The 19,423-nt window shown below is 38.1% G+C and overlaps 1 protein-coding gene across 1 annotated transcript in view; it reads right to left on the bottom strand.

Moving 5' to 3' along the window:
- Positions 1 to 19: 19 nt before the first annotated feature.
- LOC308703044 (collagen alpha-1(XX) chain-like) overlaps positions 20 to 19,423 on the bottom strand; it is a 73,327-nt gene continuing 53,923 nt past the window's right edge. The window contains exons 5-42 of the mRNA XM_081386305.1: positions 18,940 to 19,095; positions 17,484 to 17,672; positions 16,741 to 16,908; positions 16,289 to 16,408; positions 14,632 to 14,796; positions 13,942 to 14,100; positions 13,677 to 13,846; positions 13,278 to 13,407; positions 12,716 to 12,861; positions 12,484 to 12,613; positions 11,998 to 12,137; positions 11,347 to 11,473; positions 11,124 to 11,263; positions 10,878 to 11,010; positions 10,649 to 10,791; positions 8,184 to 8,313; positions 7,935 to 8,051; positions 7,674 to 7,820; positions 7,525 to 7,581; positions 7,165 to 7,203; positions 6,453 to 6,591; positions 6,228 to 6,370; positions 5,997 to 6,106; positions 4,984 to 5,142; positions 4,338 to 4,415; positions 4,151 to 4,237; positions 3,971 to 4,024; positions 3,415 to 3,510; positions 3,277 to 3,330; positions 3,127 to 3,180; positions 2,979 to 3,032; positions 2,817 to 2,888; positions 2,636 to 2,671; positions 2,489 to 2,555; positions 2,168 to 2,356; positions 1,991 to 2,068; positions 1,434 to 1,592; positions 20 to 1,336 (exon numbers count right to left, since the gene is read on the bottom strand). Of these exons, the coding sequence (XP_081242431.1) occupies positions 1,308 to 1,336; positions 1,434 to 1,592; positions 1,991 to 2,068; positions 2,168 to 2,356; positions 2,489 to 2,555; positions 2,636 to 2,671; positions 2,817 to 2,888; positions 2,979 to 3,032; positions 3,127 to 3,180; positions 3,277 to 3,330; positions 3,415 to 3,510; positions 3,971 to 4,024; positions 4,151 to 4,237; positions 4,338 to 4,415; positions 4,984 to 5,142; positions 5,997 to 6,106; positions 6,228 to 6,370; positions 6,453 to 6,591; positions 7,165 to 7,203; positions 7,525 to 7,581; positions 7,674 to 7,820; positions 7,935 to 8,051; positions 8,184 to 8,313; positions 10,649 to 10,791; positions 10,878 to 11,010; positions 11,124 to 11,263; positions 11,347 to 11,473; positions 11,998 to 12,137; positions 12,484 to 12,613; positions 12,716 to 12,861; positions 13,278 to 13,407; positions 13,677 to 13,846; positions 13,942 to 14,100; positions 14,632 to 14,796; positions 16,289 to 16,408; positions 16,741 to 16,908; positions 17,484 to 17,672; positions 18,940 to 19,095 (4,364 nt within the window). The 3' untranslated portion in view covers positions 20 to 1,307. The remainder of the gene's footprint in view (positions 1,337 to 1,433; positions 1,593 to 1,990; positions 2,069 to 2,167; positions 2,357 to 2,488; positions 2,556 to 2,635; positions 2,672 to 2,816; positions 2,889 to 2,978; positions 3,033 to 3,126; positions 3,181 to 3,276; positions 3,331 to 3,414; positions 3,511 to 3,970; positions 4,025 to 4,150; positions 4,238 to 4,337; positions 4,416 to 4,983; positions 5,143 to 5,996; positions 6,107 to 6,227; positions 6,371 to 6,452; positions 6,592 to 7,164; positions 7,204 to 7,524; positions 7,582 to 7,673; positions 7,821 to 7,934; positions 8,052 to 8,183; positions 8,314 to 10,648; positions 10,792 to 10,877; positions 11,011 to 11,123; positions 11,264 to 11,346; positions 11,474 to 11,997; positions 12,138 to 12,483; positions 12,614 to 12,715; positions 12,862 to 13,277; positions 13,408 to 13,676; positions 13,847 to 13,941; positions 14,101 to 14,631; positions 14,797 to 16,288; positions 16,409 to 16,740; positions 16,909 to 17,483; positions 17,673 to 18,939; positions 19,096 to 19,423) is intronic.

The raw sequence follows: 19,423 nt of genomic DNA, 5'->3' as shown, positions 1-19,423 counted from the left end.
ACAATTCACAATACAATTCATTTAGGCATAAAGGTTTAAAGCTTTAATTTGCTGTAAAGTTGGATGTTGGGTACACTTTACACTGGGAATGGATAAGTTACCGTCTTGAGAGTTTTTAAGAAATCAATACTGTACGAAGTTGTAAGCAAAATGTTACAAATACTAATTAAATACACAACATTTGATAGTAATTAACCCTTTACTGGGCACACACAGTTAAAAAATAATGGAAAAAATATTTATTTGCAGTTTGTACACCTTCTGGCAATTGTAACGACAAATAATTGCATTGACATCTGTCATTTGGCTTTCCTCCTGTAATACTGATTTTGTGCTATGTTGATTTGATCTGATAAGCATGTCATTTGAAAATATATTACATCAAAAAAAGAAAAGAAAATGCTTGCCAATAAAAGTTTCATGAAAATGACCTTACATGTTTTCACTACTGCTTGCATACTAAAATTATTCTTGTGGAAATTGTATTTTGTAAACAGCAGTGATAACTAGTTATTTTGTCTGAAACCAAGGTGAATGCGAACATTAACTTTCATTGAAAGCATGACAGATCTGAGGTGAGTCAACTTTTTGATCTTTAACAGTTTCATTTCATTCAGGTTTACATAAACATGTATTAAAAACAAAAGACCATTTCACTTAATATAATCCTATAAAATACTATGTATGAACAGCATTTCTGCATATGTAAAAGACAATTAAAATAATATCACAGTGTATTTCATATTAACAGATTGCTCTTGCAAAATATTTCTTATTTCATATTTTTTTAAAAACAGAAAGAGATCAAGAAACCGGAAAATATTGAAAGTAACATGCCTTCAACAATATACATTTAAAACACATATAGTGCATTAAATACAATAAAATACATAAAGTAAAATAGTTGAAACATTCTTAGTGCGGATATTGTTCAGTAACACTCTAGTTCCTCGTCTAGATACCAAAATGTCTGTCTCTGTAAAATAGAGTCTGAGTGTGTTGTGAGTTCCTCTGTGCTGAATAAATAGTTCTGCACATGAAATCTGCTGTTGTGTAGTAGCAGCAGATCAGGTTGAATACTGGGTAACACAGACAGGGTCAAGGATGATCAGTGCTTTGGTGGTCTCAGAATGGGTGTTTTGAGCTGAGATCAGCTACCACTTTGAGAAAATAAAGTTAAAAGTGTCCATCAAAAGGCTCATTCAAAGTCAACGTCTGGCAGAATCACTTTATCTGCTATGTCGAGCAAAGTGTCTTTCTACAAGGAGGATTCTGCAGTGCTGAAGTAAAAAAAACAACTTCTCAACTCAAGGCTGATATCCGATGTATGGATCCTCTGAAAAAAATGATTAAAACAGACAATTGGTCAGACTCAAATGGTCGAACATAAGCCTACACTGTTTTTCACGGTGGTCGTGATTGCATTTCTTCACCTGCAGCCGGGGGTCTTTGATAACATCCACTGTTGTCACATATACCAGGGGGTCCGATTTCACCTCGCTGACCTGAAGCTCCTGGAATACCTGGAAGTCCTGCTTTACCATCCTCTCCTTTGGGACCTGGTTCCCCTGTTTTAGTTTCACCTGGAGGTCCTGGTGAAGCAGAAACATATAGTGGTGCAATTAACACTTAAACCATTACAAACACATTATTTGGGGTTTGTGCAGAAGCAAAAGTATGTAAAAAAACAAGACCTATTTTCAGAAAAGCATCTGAAATTCAAAAGTAGGGGGTCAATAAGATTCACCACAGAATCCTGAAAAACATTTATCCCGGTTTCCACATATTAATATGGAAATCTAACAGACCGAATGATAGTTTAAGTCTTAATATCTTAAAACGACAAAAACACTGATTAATAAAAACAATTTGTTGCAGTGTTTTTGACATTTTTGGTACAGGAAACCTAAATATGATGATAAAAATGATGACTACCCCATTAAACAATTTTACCAACACAGCTGTGCGATACACAAATATATTTCAATACCTGCAAAACCCTTTATTCCCTGTGGTCCCACCACATTTGGTCCTGGAGACCCCTTCTCACCCGGCATACCTCTACGTCCTAGAAGTTAATCACAGAATTAAGTACATTATTTAAATTCAAAATGCGACTACCATCAGATGTAGAGTTTGCCTGAGAAAAGAAAGTGTCAAGGCTTACCCTGCTCACCAGGGTACCCAAGTTTCCCAGACTCCCCTCTGCTTCCTTGTCGACCCTGAGGGCCTCGGGGTCCAGGTGACCCTCTTCCCCCTGGTATACCAGGCTCTCCTGGTGGCGCTACTGGTTCCTGGATGGGCACTGGCTTCCGATTCATCTCATTCAGAAAAGCATCCAACTTTAGCACTTCATCTAGAACACAATTTATTATTAATTCATAATTAAAATGCAGTTACTCAGGCCAAGATTTCCATCAAAGCTGCTTTTTAAATTCAGCATTTACTGTGATTGAATTAAAGCAGATGTAGTCAGTGTACTACATACTGTGCACAAGCTTTTCACAGGCCTGTGTAACAAGCTGGTAGATCATGGTAAGAGACTGTGGCTCGCCCTAATAAACAGAAGAATTAATAAAATGTAATCATCTGTTTTAACGTTTGCAAATAGCAAACATGTCATTTTGTAACCTACCTTCTCTCCTCTCTCACCCTTACTTCCAGAAAGACCCTGTGAAAGAGAAAAAATAATGTGGTATTAAACATGAACCATTTTTATCCTTTTTTTTCCAATTACATAAAAAATCTTTTCTGGAGTTCTATCTTGGCTGGATTATGTGGATCAAGGACATAAAGAGTAATTGAGTTTTCCTCACGGTGGGCCCTACAGGACCTAGAGGCCCTCTCTCTCCCACTGGCCCTGGATGACCAGGCAAACCCTGGAAACCCTACAAAAATGTAAACATGGATGTTAAATTGAGTGCAATAAAAGCATGCATTAGATCCTCAATGAATGCATATAGGTAAGGCTGTCTTACTCTTGGTCCTGTGATTCCTGGGCTGCCGATATTACCCTCCACTCCTCTGGTCCCCTGTGGGAAATTTATAGACAGAAAGATGAATGACAGACTAAACATTTCAAATGCACATAGGAAAATAACAGCCTTGAGCCACACAGAGACTTGCCTTAGGACCAGGGATGCCCTCTTCACCTTTCGGACCAGGAGGCCCTGGTAAACCCTGCGAACACAAAGTGAAGAAAGAGTGAGATATACCAGAAATCAGCATGAAAACACCTCTAACATGATCCGCTACAAACATGGCCTAAAAGCTCACCTGACTCCCAGGTCTTCCGATTTCTCCTTTTTCCCCTCTTGCTCCTGGTGGACCCTTATATAGACAAAGAGAGAGTTTTAATCAGTTCCAAATGCTCATATGCATTAGCTCTTCTCTGTAGAACAAGTGTAGACATACCACTTTGCCCATTACGGTTATTCCTCGTGGACCAGCAGATCCAAGAGTACCAAAGCCGCCTTCAGGGCCCGGTTTACCAGGTGGGCCCACCTCACCCTGAAGAGATGCAGAAAAGGGTCATATGCAAATATGCATTAAATTGATTAAAACTGACAGGAAAGACATTTATGTTTATATTACAAAATATTTCTGGTTCAAATAAATGTTCTTTTGAATTTACTAATCATCTAAGTGTCCACAAAAATATTAAGCAGCACAACTGTTTTCAACATTGAAAATTACACAAAATCAGCATATTAGAATGATTTCTGAAGGATCATGTGACACTGAAGACTGGAGTAATGATGCTGAAAAATCACTGGAATTTTCAATTTTAATAAAATTTCACAATATTACAGATTTTACTGTTTAGATCAAATAAACGCAGCCTTGTTGATCATGAGTGACTTCTTTCAAACATCTTACCCACCCCAAACATTTTGAATTTTTGAAGAAAAATGTGGTGGTGTGGGTTGTAGGTTCAAACCCCACCAAGTCTGCATGCGAGTTGCCCTACCTTTTGGCCCAACTCTCCCTTTTCTCCCTTCTCCCCACGAAGGCCAGGTCTCCCCTGAAAACAGGCAAATCATAACACTATTAATTATCATAAAACTAATTATTCCAACCAACTATTAAAATGATTACACAAGCTATCTAATGTCAGCGTCGGTTTGAAAATGCAGCTTTGTAGTCTCACAGGTGGCCCGATGTCTCCAGGTGCTCCAGGGATGTCGGTGGTGCAGGTGCAAGCATAAGCAGGGGCTGGACAGCTCTCCTCGTCTCTCTAGAGAACAGAGAGTGAAGCAACTTTAAGGCATCCTGCACTACACTAAGTCAGTGCCATCCATATTGAGATGTTAACTCAACCTAGAATGATTGTGTACCTGTGAGGGCAGATCACAGCAGCTGTCTTCTGATGCCCAAGTAGTGTTGCACACGATCTCAAAGGACTGCAGCTGAAACTAGAGAAAAATACAATACACAATGCCTTAATATGTGTGTGTGTTATATTTGGGATCAGCAAGATGTTTTTTTAAAGAAATTTATATTTTTATTCAACAAGGATGCATTAAATTGATCAAAAGTGACAGTAAAGACATTTTTAATGTTACAATTTTTTTTATTAAATTAAAATTATGTTTCAAATAAACGCTGTCTTTTGAACTTTTGATTCATCAAAGAAATAATGAAAACGTGAATAGCGGTTTCCAAAATATATTAAGCAGCACAATTGAAGGATCATGTGACACTGGAGACTGGAGTGATGATGCTGAAAATTCAGCTTTGCCATCACAGGAATAAATTACATTTTAAAATATTTTGAAATAGAAAACGTTTATTTTAAATTGTAATAATATTTCACATTACTGTCTTTATTTTTGATCAAATAAATGCAGCCTTGGTGAGTTCTTTCAAAAACATTTTTAAAAATCTTACCGACCCCAAACTTTTGGACGGTAGTGATACTACATGTACTGTTTGTATATTTTGAAGTGAACAATATGTTTGTGGTCATGAAGTGAGACTCACAGCTGCAGATCCGCTGTGAGGTCCACGTGTCCTCACTAGTTTGCCCAGCATCTCAAAGCCATCAGTAGGCAAAGTTCCCAAGGGACGCGCGGGCCTCTCACCAACCCGCTGGCAGTCGACAGACAGTGATACGCTCACCTGACTGACTGACAAATGGATCTGCCCATCAAATCAGATAAAGAGAGAAAAAGAATCAGAGGCAGCTTTAGTTTTGCATCTCTTTTCTTCCCTTACTAAAAGACTCTTCTCCAAGTCCCGCCTTAAACCATATCTGACCAATACTACCTTAGCAACTGTTGCTATCTAACATTTCTCAGACAAGCATTTGCTCTTTTCTAAGGAGGACTAGTGTGTTTAGACAGTTTTTAAACACAATTTTATTGAAATTCTCGACAAACAAAAAAACAGTAAAAGGTGGGACGCTTATAATCTGTAAGGATATAAGCTGAATTGTTACCCCTAAACTTTCAAATGAAGCTTTTCTCTTTTTTGTTGCTGTTCACAAGCATTAGCCTCCATTCTGATTTCAAGTTATTGTTTAAAGGTGCAGTAAGTGATTTCTGAGAAAAGCTGTTGAAAGTGGATAGGACAGAGCACCAAAACACAATTCAGCCAATCAGCAGTAAGGGCCGTGTCCACTCAAAATGGGTTACACGACTTGAACCGGCGTACGGAGCCGTCTGCTCTCTAATCGCTCTTGCGGTACTTTGATGTCCTCCACCAATCAGTCTATGCAGCGCCGGTTCAAGTCGAACAAGCCTATAGTGCGTTTCTTAATTTGGGGACAGAGTTATGAAGATGGGGTGTGATACTTTTGGGTAAGGGCGTGTTTGTTTTGGTGATTTCAAATATCTAAAAAAAATTGCTTACTGCACCTTCAATTTTAAAACAAATGGCAGATAACAATGCTTTGAAATGCCACACTGCACACGTACAAATAATAACCAGTTATGGTTAGAAACCAGTGGGACATTCTGTAAAGCTTGTCAGAAACCAGTAACTTTCGCACAAACCTTATGAAAACTGCCGTAGAAAACCGAGTGGACTTGTGGCTGGTCAAAGGTCAGTTCCTGTATCTCTCCTCTGTAGTCCAGACTGAAATACAGCAGAAGCTTCTTCTCAGCTAAATAACAGAACAGAGAAGAAGGATATCATGAATTTGACTAGGGATTTAAAAATTCAATAGTCTGGCTTTTGAATTCAAACCATTCTTGAATTTATCTTCAAAATGTCTAGGCGCTTACGGTCCAGCACCACCCCCATCTTGGGCTGGAAGTCATTGTCCGTGAGCTGCCAGAGGGCGAAGGGTTCCCGGGGTGAATCCTGCAAGAGCCTAAAGGCTATGCTGATGGTGTGTTCTGGAGAAAATCCAGCCGGGTGGATAAAGCTGCGATAGACACGCAGGGTGTGAGCAGTGACTGCAGGGTGTATCTGGACTGTTTAATGATATGTGTGCTTGTGGTTCTTACCCTGTGCTCTGGGTCAGCTGTACGTCTCTATAGAGGGTGTAACTGGGCAAGGTGCTGAAGATGAAAGGTTCAGCTGCCACACCCTCAATAGTAGAGTGAGCTCTCGGAGTAAGACCGAATGCTTCCATCATGTTGAAACCTAGAAAACACATGTACACACACACACACACAAAATCATGTTTTCTAACACAGTTCAGGGCTAAACAAAAAGGATAGCCTGTTAACTCGAGGTTTATATGAGAGAGTTTATGAATATAAGGATGGAGTTTCCTGTTAAAACAATGAAAAGAACTATAATTTCCAGCTAATTTGATTTGTAAAGAAAATTTTATATTTGATCAAATTTATATTAAGTAATGTTAAAAATACTTTATTTTAAGATAAATATTAAATGCAAAAACAACTTTTTTTTTTAAACAAAATATTATATTAATTATATTAATTATATTCTATTAAATGAAATGAGTTATATTAAAATGAGAAATAAAAAAAAATATTGCACCTAAAATATTGGCCTGACTGGGCAAACAGACAAAATCTTACTGTTGAGCCCTGCATTAGCATAATATTGCTCTCTGAGAAAGGCAGTAGGCTTCTTTCTTGGTTGTTGAGATTAAAAAGTTAAGGTCATGAATTTGATTCTCAGGAAATGCATGAATTGATCATATGTACACCAAAAATTCAATGCAAGTATGCAAAAATATGAATATACCTTTAATCACATGATTTCTGACTGTCATCTCAGGACACACTGAGAAAGAAAGAAAGACAGCATGTTATGTTTAAAGAAAGCTGTGTTTTTACCAAAAGCAGCGTATAGGCCTGTTCACACCAAAAGTGAAGCGGAAAAGCAAAGCGAACTGCTTGCGGTACATTTGCATTCAGTAAGTTTCCATAGCTTGATTAATAAAAAATGATCCAATCACCAAAGAAAAATGTTGTTCTGATGTCAAATTAATTGGTTTAATATGAATAGATCAAAAACGTATGCATTGTTTCTATTAAAAATCTTCTTTGCACTGAATATTCATGAAAATATTTGTGTTTAGTATAAATTGCCCTAAACTCTTACCTTCTCTTTGTATGGGATGCAGACGAGGAGGAACCTGAATTCTCACCGGAGCAGTTGCTTTATGAGAGAATTACATGCTATTACCTTTGAGCAAAAAATAACATCAGTTGTTTTTTTGGGCTAAAATATGTGTCACACAGGATTCTGACCTGTGGGGTGAAGGATGGTAACAGCAGCACCCTCTACTCTTCCCAGACGGGAGTGCACACTGATGCGGTACACCGTCTCAGACTGCAGCTCAGAGAAACAGTGACTGCTGCTGGTAGCATCTACGATCTCCTCCTTAGTCTGTTTATCTGAGCACAAACGTACAGAGTGAGAAATAAATGACACAAAACAAACTGCCTAGTTTTCCACACACACAAAAAAAGTTCATGATGCATTATGATGGTTCATTTCAGAGCTGGTACCTCTGAGGGCCTGGATGACTACGCGATAACCACTGACTGCTGGTACGGGCCTCCAGGACACACATATACTGGAGTGGTCAGACCGCACCACGCTCACGCTGCTCACCCGCAGGCTGGCTGGTTGTGCGGAGAAACACATGATTAAGAACAAGACACTGTCTGGCAGTGCAGTGTGAAGTGCAAAGTACATACTTGGTCAGTACACATTAAAGATACTGCATTTGATGTGTGTGTGTGTGTGTGTCTCACTGGTTTTCCCCTGGGCTGAGGCACTGCCGCCCTCTCTGCTGCGGTACTCAGCAGTCACCAGCACACTGTAACGAGTGTCAGGCTGCAGATTCTGCAGCTGGACGCGTCTAGAGCTGCCTGGCAATGACACCTGTTAAAAATAACCAACATGACAACATTACACCGCACCATATTTATAACACAACAAACAAATGAAGAAATAGTGAGAAGTTCCAGGGTTGTTAATGTTATTTTGAATTTAGTTTTTACCTCTATTTTTTAAATCTATTTATTCTTTGGTTGATTATACTTATTCATTATTTGTTTCTATTTTTCCTTTTCATTTTTTCATGATTTTTTGGTTCAGTTTAGTCTTATCAATGCTTTTCTAGTTTTTTTTATTTTTAGTATTTTAGAGCTGCAAAAGTTGTAAAATTATAATTATAAAATTAAAATGATAAAATATTAAGTTATACAAATTAAATAGATTTAAAATATAAAAAAATATCTAATATCTTAATAATAATATCCTAATATATGATATACACAAAGTATAATAGAGTAATACTTTAAGGTAATACTATAGTAGAGTAAACATATTGGTAAGATGTTTTTGAAAGAGGTCATTTATTCTCTCCCAGGCTCCATTTATTTGATTAAAAATACAGTAAAAACAGTTATTATGTGAAATATTATTACTATTTAAAATAACTGTTTTCTATTTGAATACAATTTAAAAATTAATTTATTCCTGTGATGGCAAAGCTGAATTTTCAACATCATTACTGCATTGTGGGCCCTATCATACACCCGGCGGATGCAGCACCATGCGCGACGTAATTGTTTTGCTAGTTTCAGCCTGACGCAGTTATTATTTTCACGTCCTGCGCCACGTTGTTTAAATAGCAAATGCATTTGTGCGCCCATGGGCGTGCTGGTCTGAAAACGAGATGTGTTCAGGCGAATTGTTGGCGCGTTGCTATTTTGAGGCAACAGAAATAGACTGCGCCATTGACCAACTGAAACCTGCTCTAAAGTCAATGGCTCAATATTTATTTTGTTATTTAAAGAGTGCGTTAGTAATATGCGCCTATAGGCGGGTCCAAAATGCGCGTACACTCTGCTTATTAAACACACAGGGACACGCAGCAGCACACAAACATGCCAATTGGCAAATATTAAAAATAAAAGGATTACAATGTAAAAGATTAATATTGTGAACATAAAGATATGGTGGAATCCGGCTTGTCCCGTAGATGGTCTGCTTGTGCGCTTTAACCTTTAAAACTTTTAACCTTCGCACATGAGCAGATCCGTTTGCTCTCTGGAGAAGCGTTCAGTCTTTACGCTTGTAAATTCGCCATGTAAATAGCGAATCCGCCATGGCATGAGCGCAACTAAATAATAAATAGAATGAGTGCAACTGGCTTTTAAAGGGAATGGGAGATGAGACTCTGATTGGTTTATTGCACGTTACGCCCAAACACACCAATTACTCATTAAGAGAATAAAGACAACCATTTTAGAACATGCGCTGGGCACGCAGACCATTTTTCCCGTTGTTAAACTAGCAAAAGTGGATTCGGACAAGCCCTAACTGCACTTGCGCCGTGCGCTTTAGACCATGCGCTTAGATCGTTAAAATAGTGCCCACGGTCTTCAGTGTCACATGATCTTTCAGAAATCATTTCAATATGCTGATTTGACGCTCAAGAAACATTTCATATTATTATCAATGTTGAAAACATTTGTGCTGCTTAATATTTTTCTAGAAACCGTGATACATTTTTTCATTATTTGTTTGATGAATGGAAAGTAATATATAGGATACAAATCTTTTGTAACATTATAAATGTCTTTACTGTCCCTTTTGATCATATTCATGCATACATGCTAAATAAACATATTCATTTCTTTCTTTCTTTTTTTTTTTATTCTTACAGACCCCAAACCTTTGAACACTATATCATTTGACTTTTTTTTATAATTAATCAGGATGAGTTGTAAGATTTCATAATATATGGTGTCAAAAACAATCCAATTATATTTTTTATTTGTATTTCATTTTTTCACTTAGTTGTTGAGAACTAGATCTTTACATTGTCTGAAGAAAATATTTGCTTTTATGATTCTATTCTATGTAAAGTGTCTTTGAGTACTCAGAAAAGTGCTTACAAATAAAATGTATTATTATTATTATTATTATTATTATTATGCGGTTGCTCAGGCAACGTAAGTGGTTTTAAAGGTGCTCTAAGCAATGTCACGCGGTTTTTAGGCCAAAACATTTTTTGTCACATACTCCTTTAAGTGCCTTTTGTAAATGGTCACTACATTGTTCTGAGTGGTTCCTATAATAGCCCACCACAAATCTCTATAACAGCAATAAGGTCCCTCAATATGGAGCATTTTTAATGGAGAGAAGGCAATTCAACTACACAAAGGCAATACAAAATAAAATGTTTCACTCTTCAAAAAGCACTCACTGTGTTCTCCCTCGTTTCCCCATTGATAGGAGTGTATGACACACGGTACTGAAGCACATGGGCGTTGGGGTGAACCCAGGTGACCAGCATACTGACTGCTGTCTCCTCTGAGATGGATAAACTGCTCGGACCACCTCCAGACACTAAAGCAGCGCAAAAAAATGCAACAAAGTTGTTTATGTATTGTGGTCAAAGTTTTTTTTATATGCGTATGAGTTTATATACTTACAGGTGCTGTATCGTATGGCCACAGCCTCACTCTGAGCCCCATCGGCATATAATGCAGAGAGTGAAATCTGATATTCCTTATCTTCCTCAACCTCTTCCAAGATTGCCCCCTCACTCTCTCCATCTACTGTCAGCTGGAATATACCCATGAATGACCATCTATTACCAAATTACTCTTACTAAATTCAGGTAGTCATCAAAACTATTTCAATCAGTAGAATCTCTAGAAGCTAGAGTTGGAGCGAACCTGCCTGAGGTCTCCTCCACTGAGGGAGATCCATTTGATGAGATAAGAGACCACATCGTCCGCCGCGGCTTCCCAACGCACTGTTATGTCACTGCCGGAGAAGTTAGTGACTCTCAGATCTGAGGGAGCCGGGACCCTCACTGAAATATCAAAGAGCATTTAAGCAACAATCTTCCAAACTGAAGACAAAAAACAAAACTAGTCAAAAATGTGTGTAACTTACAGGTAGTGACATTGGCTGTGACAGGAGTGGACAGGCCCTTTTCATAGAGTGACTGGACTGATACCAGATACCTGGAGAGGGAAGACAGATTCTGCAGCAACACTGTGTTCACACCTTTGACCTCCACCTGAGAAACAGAGAGAATGAGTACATACTGTACACTACAGCTCAAAAGTTTGAGTTTGGTACATTTTTTAAAAAGTTTTTGAAAGAAGTCTTTTATGCTCACCAAGGCTGCATTTATTTGATCAAAAATACAGTAAAATCAGTAATATTATGTAATGTTATTAAAATTTAAAATTTACAATAATGGTTTTCTATTTGAAGTAATTTATTCCTGTGATGGAATTTTTAACATCATTACTCCAGTCTTCAGTGTCACATGATCCTTTAGAAATCTTTCTAATATGCTGATTTTGTGCTCAAGAAATATTTCTTGTCGATTTTGTGGAAACTGAAATGAAAATCTTTTGTAACAATATGATGTTTACTCTCACTTTTGACCAATTTAATACATCCCTGCTGAATAATAAAAAATCTTACTGACTACAAACTATTAAACGTAACTAAAACCACGACAAGAAAGAAAGACTGTTTGGGACATCAGAACCTCATCAAAAACCTAACAAAAGACTTTTGGGATCTGCTTACCTGCTTGACATCACTGCCGTGATTGGTGCTGTAGATGATGCGGTGGGCAGGAACATCGACAGCTCCAGGGACCCATGTGACCTTCAGAGTGCTATGACTGACCATGGGAAATTGCAAACTGAGAGGAGATGGCAATTGGACTGAAAAAAAAATAGACAGATGAGAGAAAGAACAGATGGAATGAGACGTTCCTTACAGTTCTTAGAACCGTTTGGTTTAAGACATTTCTCAAAATATCTTCTTTTATGTTCCACAAAAGAAAAGAAAGTCATTCAGGTTTGGAATGACATGATGGTGAGTAAATGTTTATATAATTTAGCATTTTATAAAGACCTGTCACACCATATTTGTGTGAAAAGAAAAAAAAAATGTCATCGTGGGAAGCGGACAAAAGTGTGTGTGAGCAGAAAAATATCAGTTGCGCACAGACCTCAGATAGAGGTAGATACATTTCTATGTAAATGCTGATAATGAATCGATATTTACATGTGGTTCCGATGGCTGTGATTGGGTCACTAGGGTCCTCATCATACAAAGCATAAAGTGTGACTGAGTAATCTGTGGACGGCATCAGATCTACCAACTCCACGTCCGTCTGAGCAGGTCCAAACTTCACCTGGCACAAAATACAAGAGCACAGGAAAGGCATCAAACCAATGTAACATAATTAGAGACCCTGAGCCACATAGTGAGACATCACAGGATTCCAGACTCACACCTCTTTGGCATCATCAGGTTCTCCATCATTAAGGGCTGAGTATAAGGCCATGTACTGTGTGGCTCCTGCGGCTGGTTGCCAGCGCACCCGCAGACTGCTGGGGGAGGAGGCGGTGACTTCTAGAGCTTCAGGTATCGCCAATGGTACTTTAAAAAAGGAGAGCATTCATTAAATCAAAATAGCAGCATTAAAATATGAGTGAAAGGTTTCAGAAAAACCAGCATGAATTTTCAGAACGACTTGAACTGCATGAACTCCACAAGTTTGTGAGGAACCTGATGGACATGTTCTTCAGACTGATTTGAGATGAATCACAGAAGAAGAAGAAAGTAGAAGAAAGCATATCTGACTGAAGGTTCAAAAACTCACATGATCAATGTCACAAATGTGCTTATTTGATTAGTAACTTAGATATAGTGCAGAATTAATTTTTTATCATAACATTTTTTTATTTCAATTTCCTCCTTATTTCCAAGTTTTGAATCCCAGATTTTCAATGTGGTCTTGGAACAGCATATATAAGGAAATGTTATCAATGAGCATTTTCAATGCTGAAACTCACACGTGGTGAATGTGCCTCTGAGAGCAGAGCCCACATTGTTCTCATAGACGGGGAAGATGGACAGGTGGTACTGCGTCTGGGAGGACAGTCCTGTCAGCAGTGCCGTGGAGTCCGATCCATTCACCACCACCTGCGATCAATCAACAACATGACTACCATGCATGCATGAAGTGAGTTTTCTGAATGCAATTATAACTACAGCAGAGACAATGTCCTGTAGGTGGCGCCAACAAACCAACCTTTCCTCAATTCCTAGTGCTCCAAAGACAATATAAAATAAGAAATTATAGCTTTTTACATAATGACAGGAAAACAGCCTCAAGTGTGGATCAATGGCCGGTAGATGCCAACTCTTAGTCTAACCTACGCAGACATGTTAGTGCTGGACACTTGGCTCACCTCTTTCAGACTCTGTCCTTCAGCTGTGTGATACACGACTCTGTACTGTTGGGCACCTCTGCTGGGAGCCGTCCAACGCAGACGCACCTCTCGCGAGCCAAGTCCTACATACTGCAGATCAGACGGGCTGGGATAGGACAGAACTGGGTCCTCAGTGGGTCGCTCCATTCCTTTTTACAAAAGATGCATGACGTTTCATTTAAGGGCATAGAAGAAATTTGTAGGATCAATACAATGAAAACAAATGTGTGTGTGATTGACCTACTTTTCGCTTTTATACGGTCTTCAATCTTGCCACAGAGGATGCGTGCTAGTCTTCCCACCAGTTTACTGAGCAGAGGAAAATCATTCACGTTATATACATTCAACTCCAGTGGTTCAGACGCCACCTGCCTCAACTCTGCCTCATCTGCATTTTTCACACCTGGACATGAGTGGAAAAGAAATAAAAAAAAAAACATAAATATGTGTATATATACATAACTACAACAAAGGTCATTTTAAATATGTAATAGCATATATATATAAACATACACATACACACACACTACCATTCACAAGTTTGGGGACAGTATTTTATTTTAAAAAGATACTTTTATTCAGCAAAGATGCATTAAATTGATCAAAACAAAAGTGACAGTAAAGACATTTTTTTGTATCAACATTGATAATAGTAAAAAATGATTCTTGAGTAGAAAATCAGCATATTAGAATCATTTCTTAAGGATCATGTGACACTGAAGACTGGATTAATTGTAATAATATATCACAATATCACTGTTTTTACTGCATTAATCAAATAAATGCAGTCTTGAGACTTTTTTAAAAAACATCACAATCTTACCAACCACCAACTTTTGAACGGTAGTGTATTCATTAGCAAACAGTGTTCATCTTCATAGCCTCTCTTAAATTCATTACACTCCATGTGCCATTTGCAAAGAGAGGCTCTAACCTATAGCAATGATCTCCACGCCGGCATTCTTCAGCCTATTGGCTGCAGCAATGGCATCATCCTGAGATTTCCCATCAGTCAACAGCAGCAGGAATTGTGGGGTGTTGGGCCGTGCCCCTACCTCCTCCTTTAGATTGTTCTCAAGAGCATGGATTAAAGCCTGACCTTAGGTACAGACATCATGATGTTAAAATTGACAGGGAAGTAGTTCACATTTGCAGACAAATTCAATTATTGGTTTCATAAAAGAATCTGGACTAAGCGGACTAAGATTATTAGACAAAAAACAATAAGCCACAAGATGCTGTGCATTTCAGTGACTTTACAATGGGCAAGAGGTGTTCTTTGGAATGCTGAAACCCTCTTTACCACAGGAAACATAAGTAAGGGATAATGTAGACGCTTCGCGTCGGGGTCCTGATCAGCCTGTCGGGGTTGTATTCGCTATAACAAACGCCTCGCTCTACATTATACCGCTTATTACATGGCTACCTACCAAATAAATCAATAATTTGACAAAATATTGATTAAAAAATGAGTTTATTGATTTAAAAACGATTGTATTGCTTCCACTAAAGTAAATAGTCCGTTCCGTCTCTACGGTTAGAATCCTGCGTCCATAGCAACGCTCTGTTTATCATGGCAACGGTGTGTTATACTTAGCAGCGGTCTGTTATCAAGAACTAACAGACCGCATTCTACATTAGAATTCAACCAAGCCATGTAATAATTGCTTATAAATGGTGACAATTACAATATGATACAAGACATAAATGTTCAATAGATATTAAAGTGCCCCTATTATAGTTGTTCAAATATTCCCTTTCATGCAGTGTGTAATATAGCTGTTTGTGAATGTAAACTTTCTGCAAAGTTGTAGTCAAAAGTGCACGATAAATAAAGTTATTGTCTCCCAAAAGAAAGAATCGACTCTGAACCGCCTTTACGAGTCGCTTGGGTTTCGAATCCCACTGCTTTACGGTTTTACATCACTAGAAGATACATTTGCGTAATGCCCGCCTATGTTGTACGTTGTCCGCCTGCAAAGAACTTGACCTGCCCTCAAACGTCAGTTCAACGTAGGATTCGCAAAACGCTTGCTCTTGAAAGATTGGTCAGTGCCCAGTTTATTTGGACCAGCTTGCTCCTCAGAATCACAACTTGTGTAAGTTTCTGTATTGAAAGTACTGAAATACTTCTGCTAAACAGCTATAACCTAAAACTGTGTATTAATGCAGATTGTCTTTCCTTCTTTCTACTTTGAGTAAAAAAAGCGTTTGTTACATTCACGTTGGTGCTGGGCAAACTTATGCACCGTTATTAATACAGTTAATACAGTTCCCACATGTGCAGCATAAATTAGAAAAATACATATCGGTTTGTTGATGGACATACTCTTGTTATGTGGTGAGGAATTACAGTTGAAACATCTCATAATGAACCTCAAACTGAGTAGCGTATCACTGAGAAACGTTTAGTGTATTTACACCGATAAATTACAGACAAATGCTCATGGGTATTTATGGTTACCCAGCATCATAATACATTACTATATAATGTGCATCCACAGGGGTGCATTTAAGTCTAAACTTTTCTTTTTATAATATTTATTAATATCAGGTTAGTAAGGAATATAAAGGGTAAAATATCTAGTTACCAGTGAAAGTGTTTCCACCCTTGTATCTGAAGTTCCTGATGGCCTCCAAAAGCGGTTCTCTAGAGGTGAAGTTATTAAGATGCCACTCTGTGCGTGGATCTCCACTGTACTGAGATAATGCTGAAACAACAACAGATGAATACTTTTAAACAGTAATGATGTATTAAATTAATCAAAGGTGACAGTAAATACATTTTTTCAACATTGATAATAGTAAGAATTTTTTTTTGAGCAGCAAATCATCTTATTAGAATGATTTCTGAAGGATCATGTGACACTGAAGACTGGAGTAATGATGCCAGCAATTCAGCTTTGCCATCACAGGAGTAAATTACATTTTAAAATATATTAAAATAGAAAACAGTTATTTTAAATTGTAATAATATTTCACAATTATGACTGCTCTTACTGTATTTTCGATCAAATAAATGCAGCCTTGTTCTGCATCTCACCTATCTGCACGCCCTGTGGGCCGATGTAAAAGGGGACAGCCATGCCCTCCAGGAAGTCACGCACTTTTCTGAAGTTTGTGCGGCCGATGCTCCAGGATCCGTCCACCAGAAGGACCAGATCTGCCTGAACGCCAGCACTGCATTCAAACGGCTTTCGTGTGGAAACAGCTTAAGACACATTGGGCAAAATTCAAACTCTGCTATTTTAATAAGGCAACATAAACTGAGTGTGAGAATGGCTTTTAATGTCTCTTAGCCTGTGCATGTTTGCAATTATATTTTGCTGTGAGGGGTATTCATGAGTCTTTTCACACCTGCAAACATTAAGCAATCCTCTCTGCTCCTATATTTTTGTCAATTCATATACAGTATGTGTGTGTTCCTCCACAGTGCATTCCAATCTATGCGTGTGTTTTTTACAGATGGGAGGAAGGAGGGAACAAATTTCAGTCCTGAGGGCACACAAGGGGCCTTGATAACAACCTACAGTGTCATTAACTCTGGTTTGTCCCTAATTCTGTTATTAGCCCTCACTATACAGACACAGGAAGCATCAACACAGCTCATTAACTCTGTTAAACACTGACCATAACATGTTCCTGTATCACGGGAGACTCTGAGTCAATGTGCATTTGACATTTATATTTGCATATGTATGAGGTCAATAACATTGTACATTATCTTTTTAATAGCTGTTTGTCCATTTGGTTGATTTAAATCATCTGAAATGTGAGTGCTATTACCTGTGACAGTTTGGGTTGGGGTGGTTTTTCTTGGTTTGTTGGTGTTGGTAACCTCTTCTCTCACTGACTTCCCTCCATTATCTTCTTGATCATTTTTATCCTCAGTCTTGGATCGATTCTTGTCCTTTTTTTTCTTTTCTTTAGGGCTTCTGTCAACTTCTGGCTCAAGCTCAGGTACAGCAGGAGGCTCTACAGTAGCAGAAAGACATTACGAGTGAAAGATAAATAGCTAAATAAAAATGTTAAATGTACTGCAGCTAAAAAAAAAGCAATCTTGTCTCAGATTGATCCAAAATTCACAATAACTGTGAATCTGAGTTTGAATTACCTTAAAAGTGGGTGAATTTGACTCAAAAATGTGCATGACAATCAACACATTTGTACATATAATTGTGTTTATAAATGGTTAAATAGATGCGAGACTAATCAAAATGAAGTATACAAGAAATGCAAGAAGACCATATGCAAGTCAGTATACAATTATTACTATGACACCATCACAGTTGGAGAATTTTAAACTTTAATCCTAGATGTATTTAAAAGTAAAGTTTACACACATACACAAAAAAAAAGTGGTTTCAGAAGAATATTTGAGGATTGTTTGAGGGATATCAAAATACATAGTAGAGCTAGTGATGGTGTCTGTATTCCCACACCCCGCACAGGTGGACAGAATCTCCCTCCTTGTCCTGTCCTGTCCCATTAAGGCACCATTGATTACAGGTGTATGGGGGTGAATGGACTCTTATTAATAGGTTAGTGAAGGAGCTGGTGCCAGTTCAACTATCTGTAGTCCCGCCAGTAAAAAACGCATAATGACAGAGAGGCCGTGGGACAAAAGGTCGGCACAGAGTTCCTTGGCTTTGTACACCTGGTTGGGCAGAAGCATGTTTGGTTTGTCAAAGAAATTCATCATTTTAGTAACACCGTTTCACACATCTGGAGCTTAGAGTAAAAACTGCTAAACCAGGCATACACAGATATTTCACACTGAAAATGCCATTTTTTAATGTCAATTACTTATTAACAGACGTCCTCAATGTAAAAATACTGAAAATGTTTTATTTATGATAATGGTGCATAATTAGGCCAAGAACACAATATTAAGAAATATACACTATGTTCTAATGTTTGAGGTATGCTCACCGAGGCTGCATTCATTTAATCAAAAGTACAGTAAAAATAGTAATATTGTGAAATATTATTACAATTTAAAATAACTTCTCATTTAATATATTTTAAGATGTCATTTAATCCTGTGATGGCAAAGCTGAATTTTCAGCATCATTACTCCAGTCTTCAGTGTCACATGATCCTTCAGAAATCATTCTAATATGCCGATTTGGTGCTCACGAAACATTTCTTATTATTATCAATGCTGAAACGGTTGTGATTGACAAACACATATATGGTTAACTCCTGGGAAACTGGCAGACAATGTCTGCGGGTCCTCTACCTGTAGTCGTTGGTTCTCGGTAGAGCACAGTGGGAAGGGCCGCTAGAGCCTCCGTCACGTCATCCACTTCTCCAGAGCCAGAGCCAATGGAGGGAATTTTCTTCTTCTGCTCCCTGTTCCCGCTGCGGATCAGCTCTTCCTCGCGCAATCCATCGACTGTGAGAAAATGAGGAACAGGGAAAGTGAACATGACTGGGAGGAGGATATGAAAATAAACAGATAAAGCATGTGTATACATGAAATGTCAAATTAATGATACATTTTTTTTGCTTATTTATTGGAAACTATTGGGCAAATCAGATTACAAAAAACAAGTAAATCGTGTTTAAGGAGTATTTTGTTAACACTAACACCTTTTTGATATATAAGCAGATCCACATGGAAAAACTGAGTGGATGCTTTGGCTTTTATGAAGGAACAATGGAATAATCCCCCTCAGACAAGCAAGCATGACCCTCTATCCAAACCTGTCCAGACCTGCACG

Source organism: Scardinius erythrophthalmus (genome assembly GCF_964197995.2).
Source record: "Scardinius erythrophthalmus genome assembly, chromosome: 15".
Lineage (NCBI taxonomy): Eukaryota > Metazoa > Chordata > Actinopteri > Cypriniformes > Leuciscidae > Scardinius > Scardinius erythrophthalmus.
This window is presented reverse-complemented; position numbering and strand designations above follow the sequence as displayed.